This window comes from Scaptodrosophila lebanonensis, unplaced genomic scaffold (assembly GCF_003285725.1).
Source record: "Scaptodrosophila lebanonensis strain 11010-0011.00,11010-0021.00 unplaced genomic scaffold, SlebRS2 tig00000001-arrow-pilon, whole genome shotgun sequence".
NCBI classification, from domain to species: Eukaryota; Metazoa; Arthropoda; class Insecta; order Diptera; family Drosophilidae; genus Scaptodrosophila; species Scaptodrosophila lebanonensis.
Window position 1 is genome coordinate 25,372,695 of NW_022060529.1, and position 17,977 is coordinate 25,390,671.

General features: G+C 40.0%; 1 protein-coding gene across 1 annotated transcript; it reads left to right on the plus strand.

Annotated features, from left to right (window-relative positions):
• The first annotated feature begins 14,720 nt into the window (after positions 1-14,720).
• On the plus strand, positions 14,721-16,579 carry LOC115633935 (bestrophin-4). The gene is made up of 3 exons (XM_030531453.1): positions 14,721-14,822; positions 14,887-14,997; positions 15,058-16,579. The coding sequence occupies exons 1-3, from the start codon at positions 14,752-14,754 to the stop codon at positions 16,442-16,444; spliced, it is 1,569 nt and encodes a 522-aa protein (XP_030387313.1). The 5' UTR covers positions 14,721-14,751; the 3' UTR covers positions 16,445-16,579.
• The last annotated feature ends 1,398 nt before the right edge of the window (positions 16,580-17,977 follow it).

A 17,977-nucleotide genomic window follows, 5' to 3' on the forward strand; every position in this document is an offset into this window, starting at 1 on the left:
TAAAATAAATCAAAGAGCGCTTCGTACGGCGAGCAAACGGGAAACAAACTGACAACAAAATGAAATGGCAAAAGGCAAAGGCCCCGAATTTGCTTATGGGCCGTAAATTTGTAGCAGCAGGTGATGTGGCAGATAGAGGCCCTGTACGAGTACGTTGAATATGCTCGAGTATAAATATCTCTATAGACCCATGTTATTTGCATATTAAGTGCAGCATATACCATCGAATGTAGAGACTTTAATTTTCCCTTTCTTATCTTGAATGCTGAGGAAATCGTAGCTGAGACGATTTGTCAAAGTGAAAATTTTGATATGGACCGGAAGAGAAATCCCCCGCCCGAGCTCTGTCACATATTAAGTTGTTTAAATTTAAATATTTTCGTGCTTAGTCAGTGAATTTGATTTTAAAGTGATGTGTGTATACAGCAGAGTGCATTTATTTATATGGCCATGCATACAAAATAAACTGGAAACCCCACTTGAAAAACAAAAATGTTCACATTCATTACAAGGTCTCAAAAAATATTTTATAAGCTCTTTTAGAATTTACCGCTCGTTTTATAGTGCAGAATACAAGTATAATATTCTACCCTTTATCGGATAGATAACTGGGTATGCTGTGTTGATTGAGTTGCAGGCAACATCGCGTATACCAATGCTATCAATCGGCCACAAAATTACTTGATATAGTCGTGTACACTTCATATATATACTATGTGTTATATAGCCGTGTGAATAAGTTAGTCCGACAGTCATTCCACTGATCTGGCCGGAAACATTAGGCTTAATCTGATGAGTAAAGGGTATGCAGTAGTCCGATTGTAGCCGCAGCTCCGTTCTTACTTGTTTCTCGTATGTATTTTGTTTCAAGCTGTCATAAATGCTCAAAAAGCATTAGAAGCTGCAGCTTGAAAGCTAATAAAAAATTGAAATTTAATATCGAGAAAACAAACAAAGAGGAGAAACACAAGTCAGTGCGGCAGGAAACGCAGGCGGCATCAATAGATTTGTTTACATTTTTATGTATGTGCTAAACAATAGACTTGAACTGTATAAAAAGCGCAGCTAGACTCGATAGAAAATCAAATTTTAACACTTTTTTCTTCTTTTATGCAACTGAAGCCCAAACAACAACTGCGACTGTAAATTCTTAAACAAGTTAAGTGCTTTTATTGGGTCGAAGTTTCATTTGTAATGTGTCTATAGTATGTATATCCATATGCCACTTGCCGTCTCTGTATCAAGTTTCCTATTCCAACTGCCCGAATGCCGCTCACTCTTGACGGTTCAATATCGTTTATCAAATGTTTTATCGCCGATTTTTATAACTGCAGTCGCCGAGTCATTCTCAATAAATCATATATATACGTGTATATAGTAAGAACTTGTGTATGTATGTTTATAGCAGCTGTAAAACCTTTTGGCCGCGCTTCGTCATGCTGTGCCAAAACTGCATGACACTTGGATGATGACCTGCAGCGTTTTGTGGCAGTGGCAGCTCGGGTATCTGTCGTGACAGGGTCGGTGGCAATAGCCCCTTGTCGGTCGCCTGCCCACTAAGATTGTAAGCAACACCAACGGTATCACAGCGACGACAAATCCGCAAAAAACCGCAGCATAATTAAATTAATTAAGGTGATTTTTGTCGCAGTGTACATACATACATACACGTGCTACTCCCTCACACGCTGGATTCGAGGGCATGCAATCGGTCATTTGTAAAGTGACCGGCCACAACAGGCCTGGGGTTTCGGCCCGGGCTGGGGCTTTGATTAAAACACTTTTTCAGGCTTATTGGTGCAGATTTTAAGCCTGATTTTAGCAAGGCGACAACAACATCCGTGGCAATAGCAACAAGAACAAAAACATCAACAAAACAGAATCAAACACATCCTGTATGTACGCAAATGCTCAACGGATGTAATCCATCGATATTAATGACTTGCCATATTTTTTAAAGCCAGAAGCAATAAAAAAACAAGCAGTTCGTCGGTTTTTTGACCTTGTTGTTGCAGTTGTTGTTATTGTTCTTGTTGTTTTTCTGCTTGATTGAATGGTTATTCATATTGTCCAGATAGGCAAACGGGATTTGTGCCGATTTATGGATATGCATATGTAAGTACGTATAATGAAAGCGATTCGTTTTTATATCCCATGTGGAATTATTGCATTGCAATGAAAACCTTTTTTCAACTCGAATCCACTGCCTTGTCGCTCTCTCTGTCTCTCTACTCCTGTGCTGGTGTTTTATTCGAACAAAAGAAGTAATAAAATATTAAATGGATGCAATCAGAGTTTTTCGAGCAATAAGTGTGGGGTAGCCCCCCAACGGGTCACGCCCTTTGGCATGAGTTCTATACTACAAATATGTACATATGGACTTAAATCAATTTTACTCACCTGTTGAAAAGCCCAATGGCAGTCAGCCCTTCCAAAGTATTACATGTATAACATACATTCATATACTTGTATATGTATGTACTTGTATGTAGATTCATATGTATATCGCTCTCAAGCGCCCGTTTATATAATAAATACACACGCATATACACATACATATGTATGTATGTTTTGTTGTTTAACTTTGCAATGCTTTTCAAAAAGCAAATGGCAACTTACTATAGTAATATGCGGTATCACCACAACAATAAACGATTCGCAGAAAACATTACACAACTCATTCCACTCGCTCCCACCGCTTGAGCTTTAACATCTAAGCCTGAATTGAAAGAAATTCGATCCAGCACTTGCCGGCAGCCATCAATTATCGAATAACGCTTATCGCCACTTGGCAGTGTAGGAAAACACTCGTGCAGGGTTTCCTACTCAACAACGAAATATTATTTTGTGGTCAATGGTATTCCTGCAATTAAGTGAAATAATTATAAATAAATTAATTACAGCCCTTTTAAAAAAGAACGGTGTGTTAAAGGCGAAAATGAAGCAAAAATAGAGTCAACCTCGACATGAGAGATAATAACCTGAAGATTGGTATAAACCTTTGTTCTGGCGTTCTATATGTTTTCTCAAAAGTCTCATATAATATTTTGTCCGTGTCTAAAGATATTCAAGGTCACAGGTCATGAAAATCAGGTTTTCTCGCTTCCCATGCCTTGGATGACATTTGCAACTATTATCAACTATTTTTTCATACGATTAACCGTTTTTGAGATAGAGCATATATGTAGCTTAATGCAAGATCAACCAAGAGTTACGATTTAAAAATTATTAGTAAGCAATGGCTATTATTTATGTACTTATTAATTATTATTATATTAAAATAAGTATTTTTATTTAATGAATTTATTATTTAATAATGTATTTTTTGATCATTTTATATAATTTATAAGAATATTATACATTCGTTATAATGTAAATTTATTTGCAGATTTCTTAATAATTATTTACCAATATTATTTTATCCAAATATAAACTAAAAAGCCGTGTACGTCGCTTATTTAAGGCTTGAAAGTTCATAGGAATATTGAGTGTTTGTCTCATCGAGATTCGGACATTAAGAAAAATTAAGAAAATTAAAAAAAATGTTGATCGAATTTACCTCTCTCGGTATTTGAATTCACGTAAAGGGTGTATAATTGCACATTTACATAGCAATTGCGTCTATATGAGTGTATGAATGTCTATGCGCGTTTATTTGTGTCTGTGTGAGCATGTTTGCAGTCAACCAAACAGCAACATCAACAACAGATGCGGGCAGCGCTTGGGCAGCAAATATATTAAGGGCTATAACTTCTTGTTAAGTCGGTCTATCATAATGGAACTTGGCATGCGGACACATAATCCCTAACTGGGGGTATTTACGAAATTTAAACTCGAAATTCCAAGAATTACGGGAGTTAAAAAAATCACGATTTGCGGAAGAGATGGGGGAGATTTCAAAATACACATTTTCTGCGTATTCACAAAAAACATCTTTGACTATGTAAAATTTTGTATTCCTAGGTCTTATAGTCTCCGAGATATAGGCGATTATAGGAATGGAAAATCGTGAAAATCCCCATAAGGGGGAAATGGAGGGAAAATCAAAAAAATAAAACAAACTCGTATAGTATACACACATAAGGCATCTTTGTGCAAAATTTGGTGTCTCTATCTCCAATAGTCTCTGAGATCCAGGTGTTCATACGGACGGACAGACGGACAGACAGACACACAGGGCTAGATCGACCCTTCTCGTCATGGTGATCAAGAATATATATACGTTGTGGGGTCTGCCACGCCTCCTTCTGCCTGTTACATTTTTCAGCTCGCGCAAACCTAATATACTTCTGTACATTTCATGTGCAGAGTATAATAATTATTATATATTGTTATGTTACAGTTTTATATTATATATTATATAATATCGTATAGACTTCTTTTATTATATAAGTATTGATCAGCAATCGTTGGATCAGAGAAGGCACTCCCAAATGAAGTACTTAAGAGGTTGGGTTTCTCAATGCCGATATTCTCGCCAGTTCTTTTAATAGGAATTTGGATATTCAATTGACTAACGTTAGGTGAGCTAGAATTAGTGGTAATGTTTGGCAGGTTGAGCCACAAAATAACCGTTTGAAGTCACAGGCCATCAACAAGGAATGGAACATGGATTTCATTGCAATGCTCAATATACTCGTATTACGGGGCTAAATGCAATTGTCAGCGACACTGTATTAATAAATTATGCAATTGAATCGATGGCAGTGAAGATTGTGTGTTAGCTTTGAGCAACATGGTGCAACATGTTTTGCAGATGAGCAGGAACGGCAGCAGGAGCAGCAGGAGCAGCAGCAGGGGCCACACAATGTTGGGAGCCCGAATGTTTAGAATTTGGCGCCGCAGGTGGCCAATGGACGGCGGTAAAAGGCATGCGGCTGGGCGGCACAAAAGCACTTTTTTGCATGCCGGTGTGCTGCAGGATAATGACAGCGTACAACAACAGCAGAACAAGCAGGAAAAGCAGCACTAGCGAAAACCAAAAGCTATTGGGATTGGGGCGATTGTCAATTGTTGTTGTCAATTAAGTTAACAAAACAAACACACCGCTTACGTTTACGTTCACGTTCACGATCCCGTTTATGCTGCCGTATGAATAGCCAGCTAGGACAACGGGCAACACAAATTTGTACCGAAAATCATCATGTCAGAGCCAGGCATCCGGCCAGAACGCTGGCTCAAATGCGAAACACGGAACAAAGCCGTACCCGTCGTCCTCACAACGCTGCGCGTGCGATGTCAGGCGTTTAATTGGCTTGCCATTTGGTATCTGCTTGAAACAGATGATATTAACGATTTGCGGCGTGTCGAGACATTTGTCAATGTACTCGTATTCGTATTCATATTCGAAAAATGAACAAAAGGGCTATTGCATAGCATGTGTTTATGTAAGTGTGTACGAGCTTGATTGAGTTTCGCCAAGTTGAAAGCAGCTGAGCTGGCTTTTGGGCCAACCTCCATTACAGATTATCTGGCTGGGCCACACAGTTCAGCTGCAACATCAGCAACAAGCACCAGAAATTGAACTCCAGCTGACCTTTTTAATTAAATACATCCAAGGAGGCGAGAAACCGTGCCTCGTAGCTGCAATCGCAATCGGACACAGACTCGGACCCGGACTCAGCATTCGTGCCGCGTTCGCATGCTAAAGCTGCAACAAAATTACATGCCCGACAAATCTACACTTTGGCCATTCGCGCTCCAGCAACAGCTAAAACAAGGACTTGGCCTTACCCAAACGGAAAAGAATTGTTATCTAATGCTTGCCCCCGCCGCCGCCGCCTCGCCGCCACGCCGACGCGCCTCGACGTAGCCGTCGCTGGAGGCGAAGGGTCAACTGCAGCACAGCACAGCACAGCCCAGCGCAACAGTCACGCAGTCGCCGCCAGTTGCCCGCCAGTTGCCCGCCAGTTGCCCGTCTAGGGAATGAAACACGAGCGAGAAATGTGTTAATAAATTTGAGCCAGCCAGCTACGTTGCTGGCTGAGAAGTGCAGCAACAACGTCTCCATCGTCTCCATCGCCTCCATCGTCCACGTCGCCATCATGGCGTTGCCCAAATTAAGTTACGTCGTCGTCGTGGTCGTCGACGTCGCCGTCCGTCCTCGTTTGCTTTGCTCGATTTGCAAATAAATTTGTTTAATTCCCACTCGTCGCAAGCACCAACAGCAGAGCCAAATATTTTATAATTCCGACCAACTGGAGGGTGTGAAAGTTCGTGCCTCTGGGTGGCTAAAACGTGCTGGGATTTTCAGCAATAGCAAGGCAATAGTCGCGACTCAGCCTCATGACTAATTAGACGCTTCATTGTAAACGATTGGCTTTGCATTTGGATTTGGATTTGGCAAGACCGCGAGCTGCCATTGTTAATGAGTGGGCAACGAATACTGCGCTTCGAGTGTTTGCTTAAATGGAAACTAATTGGCTCTTAACGTAGCCACCTCGCCGGTCATACTGGCATGGACGTGCAACGCGGGGCGTTTGGGGCCAATTTCGAATGGGTTCCGCATATTCAATAGATACTTCAATGCCTCGAAATGAATGAAGTATGTTTGCATTTATATTCTAGAGATTTATGTATTCACTGGCTTTACATGGTGGATTAAAAACTATTATGCGTTTTTAGTTTTGGGGCCATTTTCTTGAATCGGGAAAAAACATTTTTCTGAGTCTACTCGTATTTAAACGGGTATGTATACTCTTCAAATGGTATATGTATTATTATTATTTAATATTTAAATTAAACTGACTTACATGATTTACTTTGTTTTTAACCGGCTTAAAAAAGGAAGGTTATCAAATCGTCAGAATGTTTTTTCTTTTCTTTTACGATTATTGATTTTACGATTTCGATGATTCTTTTTCCATTTGAAAGCTGGTGCTTGGTCCCATTTCAATTTAGTCCAGTTCTAACAATGGCATGCATGAGAAAACCACCTAGGCCGTAAATTTGTATAAAGTAGTTGCAAGACAAATGGACGAATAACTCAATACCAATTTCGATGATTCTTTTTTTTTGGGAAGGATGTCCGTTCGTCTGCCTGTATGAGCGCAAGGATCTCGGAAGGTACAAGAGCTAGAATAACCAAACTTGGTATCCAGGTTCCCCTGAGCCCTAGGCAGGGTATATTAGTTTTGTGCGAGTGTACATGGAATACACAGAAAGTATATATATTCTTGATCAGCATGACAAGGGGAGTCGATATAGCTATGTCCGTCTGTCTGTATGAACGCAAGGATCTCAAAAAGTATAAGAGCTAGAATAACCAAACTTGGTATCCAGATTCTCCTGAGTCCGAGAAAGGACGAGTTTGTTAATTTTTCCCGATGCACCCCCCACTCCCCCCTATTCAAGATTTTCTATAACTCCCGTAACTCTTGGAATTTTGAACTACAATTTGGTAGACACATCCAGTTAGTGATGATACATCTGTATACCAAGTTTCATTATGATAGGGTGATTAGAAAGCAGTTATAGCCATATAACCAGGCCCAAAGCACACATATGTACATACATACAGGGTGCGCCATCTTTTATGTCGGTATATAAATATTGAATAACTTTGTCATTAGTGAACCGATTGACTTGAGTAGACCAGTGTTGAAAACCTCAGTTCAAGAAATTGTACAGAACCAAATTAAATAAAAATATATCATGCTTGAAAATCGGTTGTTTATTTTCAAAGATAAAAATGTATGTATGCATGTATGGAATATTTAATATTTAATTTAGATAATTAATTAAATTAAATTAATTTTTGTGGGGCGGTACAGGGTATTTAAGAGTTGAGCCTGCTCGACTTTAGCATTTTGTTTTCTTGTTTTATTCTGATACACCTCCCACTCCCCCGTAATTCATGTTTTTATATAACTTCTGTAATTCTTGGAATCTCGAACTAAAATTGGTAACTACATTAGTGATTATGTGCCTATATGCCAAGTTTCATCATGATAGGTCAATTATGAAGAAAGTTATAGTTCTTGTGTTTGCTGCATAAACACTTATGTATGTATGCACGTATTGTATATTTTATATTTAATTTAATTAGTTAATTAGGTTAATTAAATATATTTTAAATAATTTTTTTTTTAATTTTCAGGGTATTTTACTGTCGGGCTTGCTCGACTGTAGCGTTCTATCTTGTTTTTACTGATTGTTACCTCAGAACTTTTGACTGGGTGAACCGATTTTGATTATTCTCATTATTTGAAAACTATATTGTAGTGTTTGCTTGGCTTCAAAAAAAAACAATAATTGTACCTACATTATTGTAAAAGAATACGCAATTATTTTTGCATATTAACTTTTAGTACATATTAACTTGTGTTGGAATCATTTTTTGTTAAAAGTATTGTTTATTGAAACAACTCCTCATACCTACGTTAGAACGAAATATGAAGTGAAAACAGTTCATTCTCGGCTTAAATAGTTTAATTAGCGTAACTATATTCAAGTTAGTGGTTAAAGGTTTAACCTTCGCGAAAATAAAATATGTCAATCATTTACTGTCATTTTCAATAAGATCATATATTCTCAGACTCACTTTCCAGTAATGATATGCTATGATTCCTTTTTCAGCTGTATTTTGTATTTCACTCGTCTGAATGACGAATGATTAAGTTGCGGCCCTTAATACATATGTATGTACATATCTGCACCTTCGGAAAAAACGATAAATGTTGAGTCTGATAGTTCAATATGTATGTATGTACATATGTATTTGAATTAGGAAAGAAGCCAACTTTACACAATTATTAACATAAATCGAACAAAACACCTTAACTCTTGAACTTAATCTGAACTCTTAGTTATTCGCTTCATGCGACATGGGTTAATTGAAAAGCCATTTCTTTTATGTACACAATCTCGGCGCATTTAGCAGTTCACGTATTTATTGAGTCAATAGCCTTTTGTTTTCAACATCGCTGACCATATCAGGCCATATGCAACACATTTTATATAATATCAATTAGTTGCATATGTGCGACAATCTCTGACTGACGAAAGCTGAAAATTATTGGCCAGCTACAGAGCATTCCTTTCTTCTGGCCATGTCAATGGCGAACGGATGAAAGCCCAGTCGATTGGCTTGGCTGGATGTGCCCTGTGAATGGCAGCAAGGACGATGGCGACGACAATGATGACAACATCAATGTCAGCGAGCAAACGTGCTCTTTTTCCGACACAAAAAGCTCATTTTATGCCAATTTTCGCGACCCGCCGGGACAGACTGAATTATATTTAACAAGCTGGCTGACACAGACAAACAACCTAACAAATAAAAAATGAACATGGGGCGGACATGTGGATGGGACATGTGTTGTAGGGCTAGCCATATCAACGGCTCATTTGAGCCGGACATTTAAAGAGTTCAGAGAAAGGCAACTGGTAAACTGAAATTTAAAGCTACATTCTGTTTGGTCCCGATTGAATGCTTCTTACTGATCTGATTAACATTGCCAATGAATCGGTGCAACTGCACTATGCACAAACATTTTGCCAAGAGCAACAACAGAAACAATGACAAAACCCATACCTAATTATATATGCCAGGAGCGTACACCAGACCCTCCCTGCCGACTTGTTGTTAGTTATTCGGATTAGCCTTTTACCAATTTTAGACTAACGTGCCTTCGCCCGAATGTTCAAATATGCACAAATATTTTTCAAAGGTTATACATTTATCTTAGTGTTTTGTACGCCAGGCACCCTGTGGTTCGTTTCTGAGTATGTCTGCTTCCGTTTCGTGCTCCTGCCGTGGCGTGCTTCCCGCTTCTGCCCGCTGCCTACTGGCAGGTCCAACTTGGGCAGACTTTGGCTTCCTTGCTTTTTGGGTATTCATATGAGCGCGCCGATACAAATCAGTGAATTTCAAGTGCAAAACTTGAATATGCAATTGTACTTTTCCACGTTTCCATTTTTTCCTTTCCTCAGCACACTGACATACAAGTAGACTCACAAAAATCGTTGTTATGGAACGAAACTCCTATTCTCCATGACATAAGCTTATAAGTAGATTGGTGAGAATTGCAATAAAATTGTGAAATTCTTTTATAAACTGTGTAACACGTATATGAATGTATAATGTGTCCCCGTTATATCCAGCTACTGGGATTTTTTAATAATAAGTATAATAGTTATCATCGGAGCCATCAATCCGTGTCGTTCTACAAATACATATACTTGTATATGAAAGCGTTTTGCCTTTGACTTCCCTTGTTCTAAAAAATGCTTAGAAAATTTTCATCTCAGAGACACATTTCACTTCATTCACTTCTAGGTTGTACAATTTTGTCTAATGTACGCTTTTTAATATATTTTTATTTACTTTTCCTATAGGTCAGGCACAATGTGAACCGCGTTCTGGTGGCTTAAATGGCTTTGCTGGCGCTCGCTGTTTTCCACTGAACCAGCAATACAAATACTATGTGGTAGCCAAAGAGATATCATCTCCACTTCGTTCTGGCAATAGCAGTACAGTGGTAACACGTAATGAAGGATATGTAGCTAGCGAGTAAGTGGTTGTCGTCAACGTGCAATTGGCCAAAGCCTCGATCCCTTTCAATTCTTGTGTTGGAGATTTGTCTTCAATATAATACAAAAATATAATAAACTCGTAGCGTTTCGTTGTTTCTCAGTTATTGATATAAGAACTATGTGGAGATTAATTAAATGATATGATTTAAACTTAAAAATGTACCAAATTTTCGACCTTTATTTCGACCTTATTTATAAAATCTTGGAAAGTGCAAATAACTAGATTTAAAGGAATTTTTTTTTCCCTGAAATGATCCAGCACTCAGAAACTAGTTGTTTAATACAATAAATGAATATCTAGTCATTTATACATTTTTAATTTGACTCGTGCTCCTTTTTTAATATTCCGTCGTCGACCTTAAATTTCCATTTAGATTGAACACTGGTGCTTTGGCCCTACTTGTTCTCGGCAATTATTATTTGTCCATTAAACAAGCCTGTAGGCCATTTAACTTGGCCTTATAATGCGCGGTCAAATCATATCAACCATGTATTGTCAGCCATGTTTGATTGGCCAAATGCTTTTAGAGCAGCCAGCCCAAAGACTTGTCTTGTTACCCACTGCCAATTTGCATATTCACGCTGTGGATAAAAATCAAAACAGTGGGTGCCGCGGCAGCTACTGCTGCTTATGGTCCCGATGCTGCTGCTATACAGAGCCGTGCGACCTCGAGAGCAGTCGCCGGCGTAAGGAGAGAGGGCTGGAGAGGGGAGGAATGGGCAGCGCAATGACAACGATGTTGAATACACCGGCAGGCGGTGAGGCAATCGATGGATGGTACAACAAGATGCAAAATGTGCTTGGGGGCACACGAGATTGGTCTACCACTGCCAATGCCAATGCCCAGCCAAAGTGAAGTCAGGCAAACAAATTCAGAAATGTTTGGTGAATTTCAATTGCTGACAAATTGTTGAAGCGCCTGCGATGAGGAAGCGAAAGAAAGGCGTCGAGTGTGCGCCACAGGATCGATTGGAACGCCGCAAAGAGGATGGTGCTTGAGCATCGATAAATGCGACGATGTCGCGTTGTTGCTGCTGCTGCTGCTGCTATTGTTGTTGTTGTTGTTGATAATATTATTAGTAGCGGTACGAATGCCAAATTGTCCTTAAGGATATAAATGGAATTTTAAATTATTTTTATCAACATTTTTGATTGCTTCCAGCTGAACAATTGCCAACAAGCGAGTCGTGCCGGGAACGCGCCCAGGATACAGGAAAGGGGCTAGAACCTGACTGATGGAGCCATTGACAGCGCCCAGACGTTGACGTGGAATCCTCATCCGTTGTACATTTTAATAATATGCAAAAAGTTATGAATTCGTTCACACCGCAACAACAACCACAGTCTGTCTGTGGAAATGAAAAATGTTGAGCTGAGTGCAGCAAATGAAAGTTGCCCCGCCACGTCTCGCCCGGCCCCGACTCATGCCCCTCTAGAGTGCCTTTTGTACAATATGAGTTTAAACGGGCCTCCCCAGCTAGCCCTCTCCACAGCATGCTAATTATTTTCCATAGCAGAGTGAATATTAAGAACTTGCGGCCTGGATTACTCTAAGCAGATAAGGAAATTGCTTAGAATTTTTAATGTCCACCGCAAATGGAGCTGAAGCTGTGCGGCGGGCGCACTGGGCAGGTGCTAAGTGGTTGCTGTCCATTGACGAGATCTCCGATTGGGTCCTTCCAGCTATGCTTTTATCAAAAGCGTTATTAAAATCCAATATCCAATGCGGCAATATTTCTCGGGATGGGCTACAACATGTGCACTTTGGAATAAATATTTTACATTATTTATTAATCGACGAAGATTGTCGGGGATGGGCAGTGATTGTTTTCCATTTTGGCAGCAAGTTGGCGAGGATATATTAATTAAATCAGTAAAAACACATATAGATAAGCCCAAGTCTATTTAATTAACTTTTATTTATTTAATTTTAGTTTTATACCCTGTACGTAAACGGTAAAGAGAATGTACGTAACGCGCAGAAGCAGAAGCGTACCAGATCCCCAGATGTATTCATATTCTTGTTCAGTATAACGCGACGAGCCGCAATGATCTCACGAAGTACAAGAGCAAGAATAACCAATTTTAATATCCAGGCTCCACTAAGTTCTAAGTGGTTCAAGTTTATGTCTTTTTTCTTACGAACCTACGTTCTGCTCAGCTTTGGCTACAAAATGCGAAATACTTGTATGCTTAAAGGCTAAGTAGCTTTCTAATGTGACGAATGTGAGGTAATGTATTTGATGGCACACACATGCTGTATTTGCATTAACTTAATGCCATACAAACAAAAGTCTAAATTAAATGGCAACCATTCCAAACAATATGTGGCCAATCAGTCCATGCCTCCCCCTTCATCGCCAGGCACATCGTGTTTTGACAGTTGAAGTTTTGGCATGGCTATGGGCGGAGTTGAGGGGTATGGGTGGTTATGTGTGTTTTAGAAATTCATTGGCAAAAGACAAATACCCATATGCAAATAAGCAAATAGGCAGGGCGGCGCACTCGAAACTAATGTACTATGCATTTCTGCGCACACACACACACACACACATACACACGCATGCACTCTGATAACTCTCGGAAATGCCGGCAGTCGATTATAAATTGTATGCCAATGCCACACACACACACACACATACACACAAACACACGCATGCATAACATAAATATTCAATTTAAATTATTACAAAATTGGCTTTTGCAAATTTCCATTATGCACTTATTTCATTTCGGCGACAGTCGAGACGCCTAAAAGCATGCTACGTATGCAATTTCCATTTACAGAGCGCGCCAGTCCTTGTGCGCTTATGTGTGCGTGTGTATGCACTACTCTCATCAATAAGCAATTTCATTTGTCAATCCTTGCTGCATACAATCAAGGATAACCATCAGCAGCAGCTCAACAGCGACGTCGGTCTGGAGACGAGCGACGTTTCCTTGCCATTTGCCGTCCGTCCACATGATGACAATTAACATTTTCGTTCAACATTGAACACAGCTCATACTATGTAGCAGCTGCAGTGATTGTGTAATTAAAGTAAACATACTCTTAGTAGCAGAAGCTAACGCACATTTACGCATTGTACTGAATGCACATATAAATTGCATTTGTTCTTCCAAATAAGCAATATGTTGTATTAAAAACCCATCTAACGAAAACTACACCCAACTTGAAAAGGCGGCAAATGTTGGAAAACGAAATGTAAATTGAATCAATATAGTCCTGGGCGTCTGTAGAGGGTATAGCACAAGCATATCAGGAACTAAAATATAGTCCTTAAGTAGCACATTAGTTGAGTTTAAACAAATCTTAAGGACAATTTTAAGCAAACTGTACTACTGCACCCGAATACCTTGCGCCTCAGAAATAAATGGACAATTTTAATCATAATGTGTGCATGATATACCAAATACTCATATGAATGTTCCGATATATCTATGTACATACATACTAACTAAGAACAAGAGAAAACGCTACGTTGGAGGGAGTCCGACAGTGAAACACCCCGTACCCATAGCAGACCAAAAAAATAAGAAGAAGAGCGAACTTGATGCTGCAGTTTGTGGGCGTAGTACCGGAGTGAAGTTAAATCGATTACAACTTTTCTTAGAATTTTATTTGGATTGAAAGAATTTAAAAACAAAAGTAGATAACTGTATAGGGGTTGCTTTTGCAAAGTTTGGTTTATGTAGCTTTTGAAAAATTGACAGGATTTTAGAGGGGAGAGGAGGGAATAAAAAAATGAAATAAACTCGTGTTGACGAGGGACTAGGAGCGAGGGACTAGGAGCATACCAAGATTGGTTAATGTACGCTCAGCCGTTTCCGAAATCCAAGCGTTCATACAGACGGACGGACAGAAGGACGGACATGTCTAGACCGATTCGTCTCATCATGTTGATTAGGAATATATATACTTTACGGTGTCGGAGATGCTTCCTTCTGCCTGATAAATACTTTGCACCAACCTAAAAAAGCAGTAAGTCCTCATCTCCTCATAGATAAAACTTGGTACAGCTGAGCTATTAATTTTTTTTATTGCCAGATAGAAGTGATCTTTGTTTAGAATTTACAAAGTATATTAGGATATCATATGTTATTCTCAAAAAATCAAAGCAAAACTGAGTTGGCATCTCAATAAAGTGTATCCTTTCATTGGGAATGAAAGTATTACTCAGTGCTGTCGTTTAAAAGAAATATTTAGAAGAAGCATGACAGTCTCCTATACTGCTGAGGTAGCCACTTGCCACCAGCTTGGTTGCTTTTGGAAACTCTTGGCCAGGTAAATGCGATAACTTATCACCGAAATCGGAGTACGTCGAATTCTTACAATGCTCGTATTTCAGATGGCGCGCAAGCATTTACAAAATTATTTGGGTAGATTTGGTGGCTTTTCTGGCCAGTTTCTACGCCATGGCAATGCTGTACCGTTTTGTACTTGAGGACGATAGTAAGGTGTAAGTGTGAGCTTAGTGAAAATTGGGACTACCTATGAAATAACGGTAGAATACTTGCAGCATTTTTGAGGATTTGGTTGAATACTGCCACAACTACGGCGGAATGATACCGTTGTCCTTTGTACTGGGCTTCTATGTGGCCATTATAGTTGATCGCTGGTGGAGTCAGTACACAACAGTGCCCTGGCCTGACCCGCTTGCCGTCTACGTTAGCGCCTTAGTTCGAGGCCAAGATGAACATGGCCGGCTGATGCGCCGCACCATCATGCGCTACGTCTGTCTCGCCTTGACTATGGTGCTAACAATGATATCTCCTGGTATTAAACGCCGCTTTCCAACCTATGACTATCTTGTCGACGCTGGACTACTTAACAGGAACGAGGCCGCGATTATCCAAGCCATGGACGAAAAGTTCCCGAAACATCCCAAGCACTGGATGCCCATAATGTGGGCTTCAAGCATAGTGACAAGAGCGCGCAAGGAGGGTCGCATTTGGGACGATTTTTCGCTGAAGTCCATGATCGATGAACTCAATAAGTTTCGAGCCGGCTGCAACATGCTGATACACTACGATTCCATAAGTGTGCCGTTAGTGTATACACAAGTGGTGACTTTGGCGGTCTACGCCTACTTTTTGGCAGCCATATTTGGTCACCAATGGATAGAGCGGCAGAGTGATGAGGGCTACAAGAAAATTGTCAATTACTATTTCCCACTCTTTAGCACGCTGGAATTCTTTTTCTTCATGGGTTGGCTGAAAGTGGCCGAAACACTAATTTGTCCATTTGGCGATGATGACGATGACTTCGAACTAAACTGGCTAATCGATCGAAACTTGCAGGTGAGCTATTTGATTGTGGACGAAATGCACAACGACCATCCACAATTACTGCGGGATCAGTACTGGGATGAGGTTTTCCCCAATGAGTTGCCATACCAAGGGGAAGTGCAGCGTGCCGAGCATCCGGAAGCATCAACAGCCAAGTTGGACCTATCTAAGATAACATCAATACCTGGCAAACACCATACATCTTCCGGTCATGAACTGAACTTGACCAACATAAGCTTAGAGGACGGTGAAGAAGAAGAAAGCGAACATGAACTGCGCATTCGTTTTGCCTCACATCATTTTCGATTTAGCCCCAGCTCGTTATCCATTTCGATATCGTCTGATAAGAGCCCATTGGACCACACAGAAGAGAATGTGGACGAGGAAGATATGCTAGAAACCGATATTGACGATTTTGATCGCTTGAGGGAAGAACGTGAACGCGATCGCCTAACCCGCCAAATACAACATGCTGCAATGACTTTGGAATTAATGAAGGGTGAATTGGGACAAACCGCGGCATCAAACACTGAATCGGAGGGGCCCGAGCAATCTCAACGAAAGGATATTGGTATACAAACCGATAAAAGTCACTTACACAAGGGAAAGAAACCTTGAATAGCTCATGAGTGATTTGCAACTTGATCATTGGGGTAGCCAAGATCTCGTTCAGGAGGGGCACTTTTTTGTTCAAGAAATACATAAAGCATATGGAAAAGTTGGGAAAATAAAACGGAATATAGAAAATCTAAAAGATAGATCCAAGATCTGAGATGTTTGTTGTGTGTACAATTTTATACTCTGTACCCGTAGAGTAAAAAGGGTATATTATCGAAATAGCTCTGTCTCTCTTTCCGTCTGTCTGTCCAGGCGTTCAGCCTGGATTTCGGAATCGGTTGAGCCAACATTCAGCAAACTTGGTATGTACGAGCTTATTTTATTATTTTGATTTCGAGCTCATGTCCTGTTAATGCCTATTTGTCTTCATTACAAATTTCATCGTGACTGGTTAACCCTAAAATGATGATAGTCATAAATAAATAATCTCTGACTATGCTATGCCAGCAGCTGTTGTTGTTTTTGCTGCTGCTTCTGCTCATCACAAAAGGTGCATATAGATTTATGAGTATTAATGAGCATTCTTAGTTTATAAAATTTCATTAAAATAGCCAATTCTAAGAAATATATTTTATTTTAAGTACATACTCGTATACGGATTAAAGAGTTCGGCACGACTCCAGCGGGAATGTTCGCCTTCATTTACAGATTCAGGATAAATCTACATGTTCGAGTATGTATGTACTTGTAGATATAATTGCATGGTCAGCAGCAAACAGCATCTGCCCAGTACCTTACAATTGTAAAACTTAATAGTCAACCTGGTAAGCAACATCCATCAGCCGTCCATGCGGAATCATCCAGACCGGTATAAGGCAAGCTTCAATGCACTTGCTGAGCATTTGATTTGTCACCTAAGGCGTGCAAATGATAATCGAAAAATCACTCAACTGTGTGTATCTGTGTTTCTGTGCTGCGTGTGAGTGTGTGTATTTGTGTGGACGTGAGTGTTTGCAAAGCTGATTTGTCTGCCCGCTTGACTGGCTTGTTCTTCCTCCGGTTACGTTGCTCTGCCTACCATTCTACTCGCCTGCATTTCCGCATCCGGTTTTGCATTTGACACCAGGCCAGTTCCGAACTGTAACTACCGCTCGTATCCTTTCTGCAAAAACTTAACTGCAGAACACTTGTTTGTGGTGTGTTGTCATTGTTGTTGCTGCTGTTGTTGTTGATGGTGCTGTTGTGAGACTTGTTTGGGCCGGGGTAAGCAACCAAAAAGCTGTTGAAGCACATGGTGATATGTACGAGTACATGCATTTCATGCGTCGCAATACCCTTTGCTCCTCCATGCCGCCGCTTGCCCCTCGGATCATGGACAATTGTTGAAATTGTTCTACGAGACAAGCCGTGCCATGCGTGAGTGCGGAATTTTCTGATTTGTACTCTCTACCGAAAATTGCAATGGCGCGCCCTTTATGTACATACATACATATGTATGTATGTATGCATGTACGAGTAAATACATACGAGTATCAACATACATACATATGTATGCATGTGTTTAGCTGTGATTAGGCAGCCCTGTTAATGAGA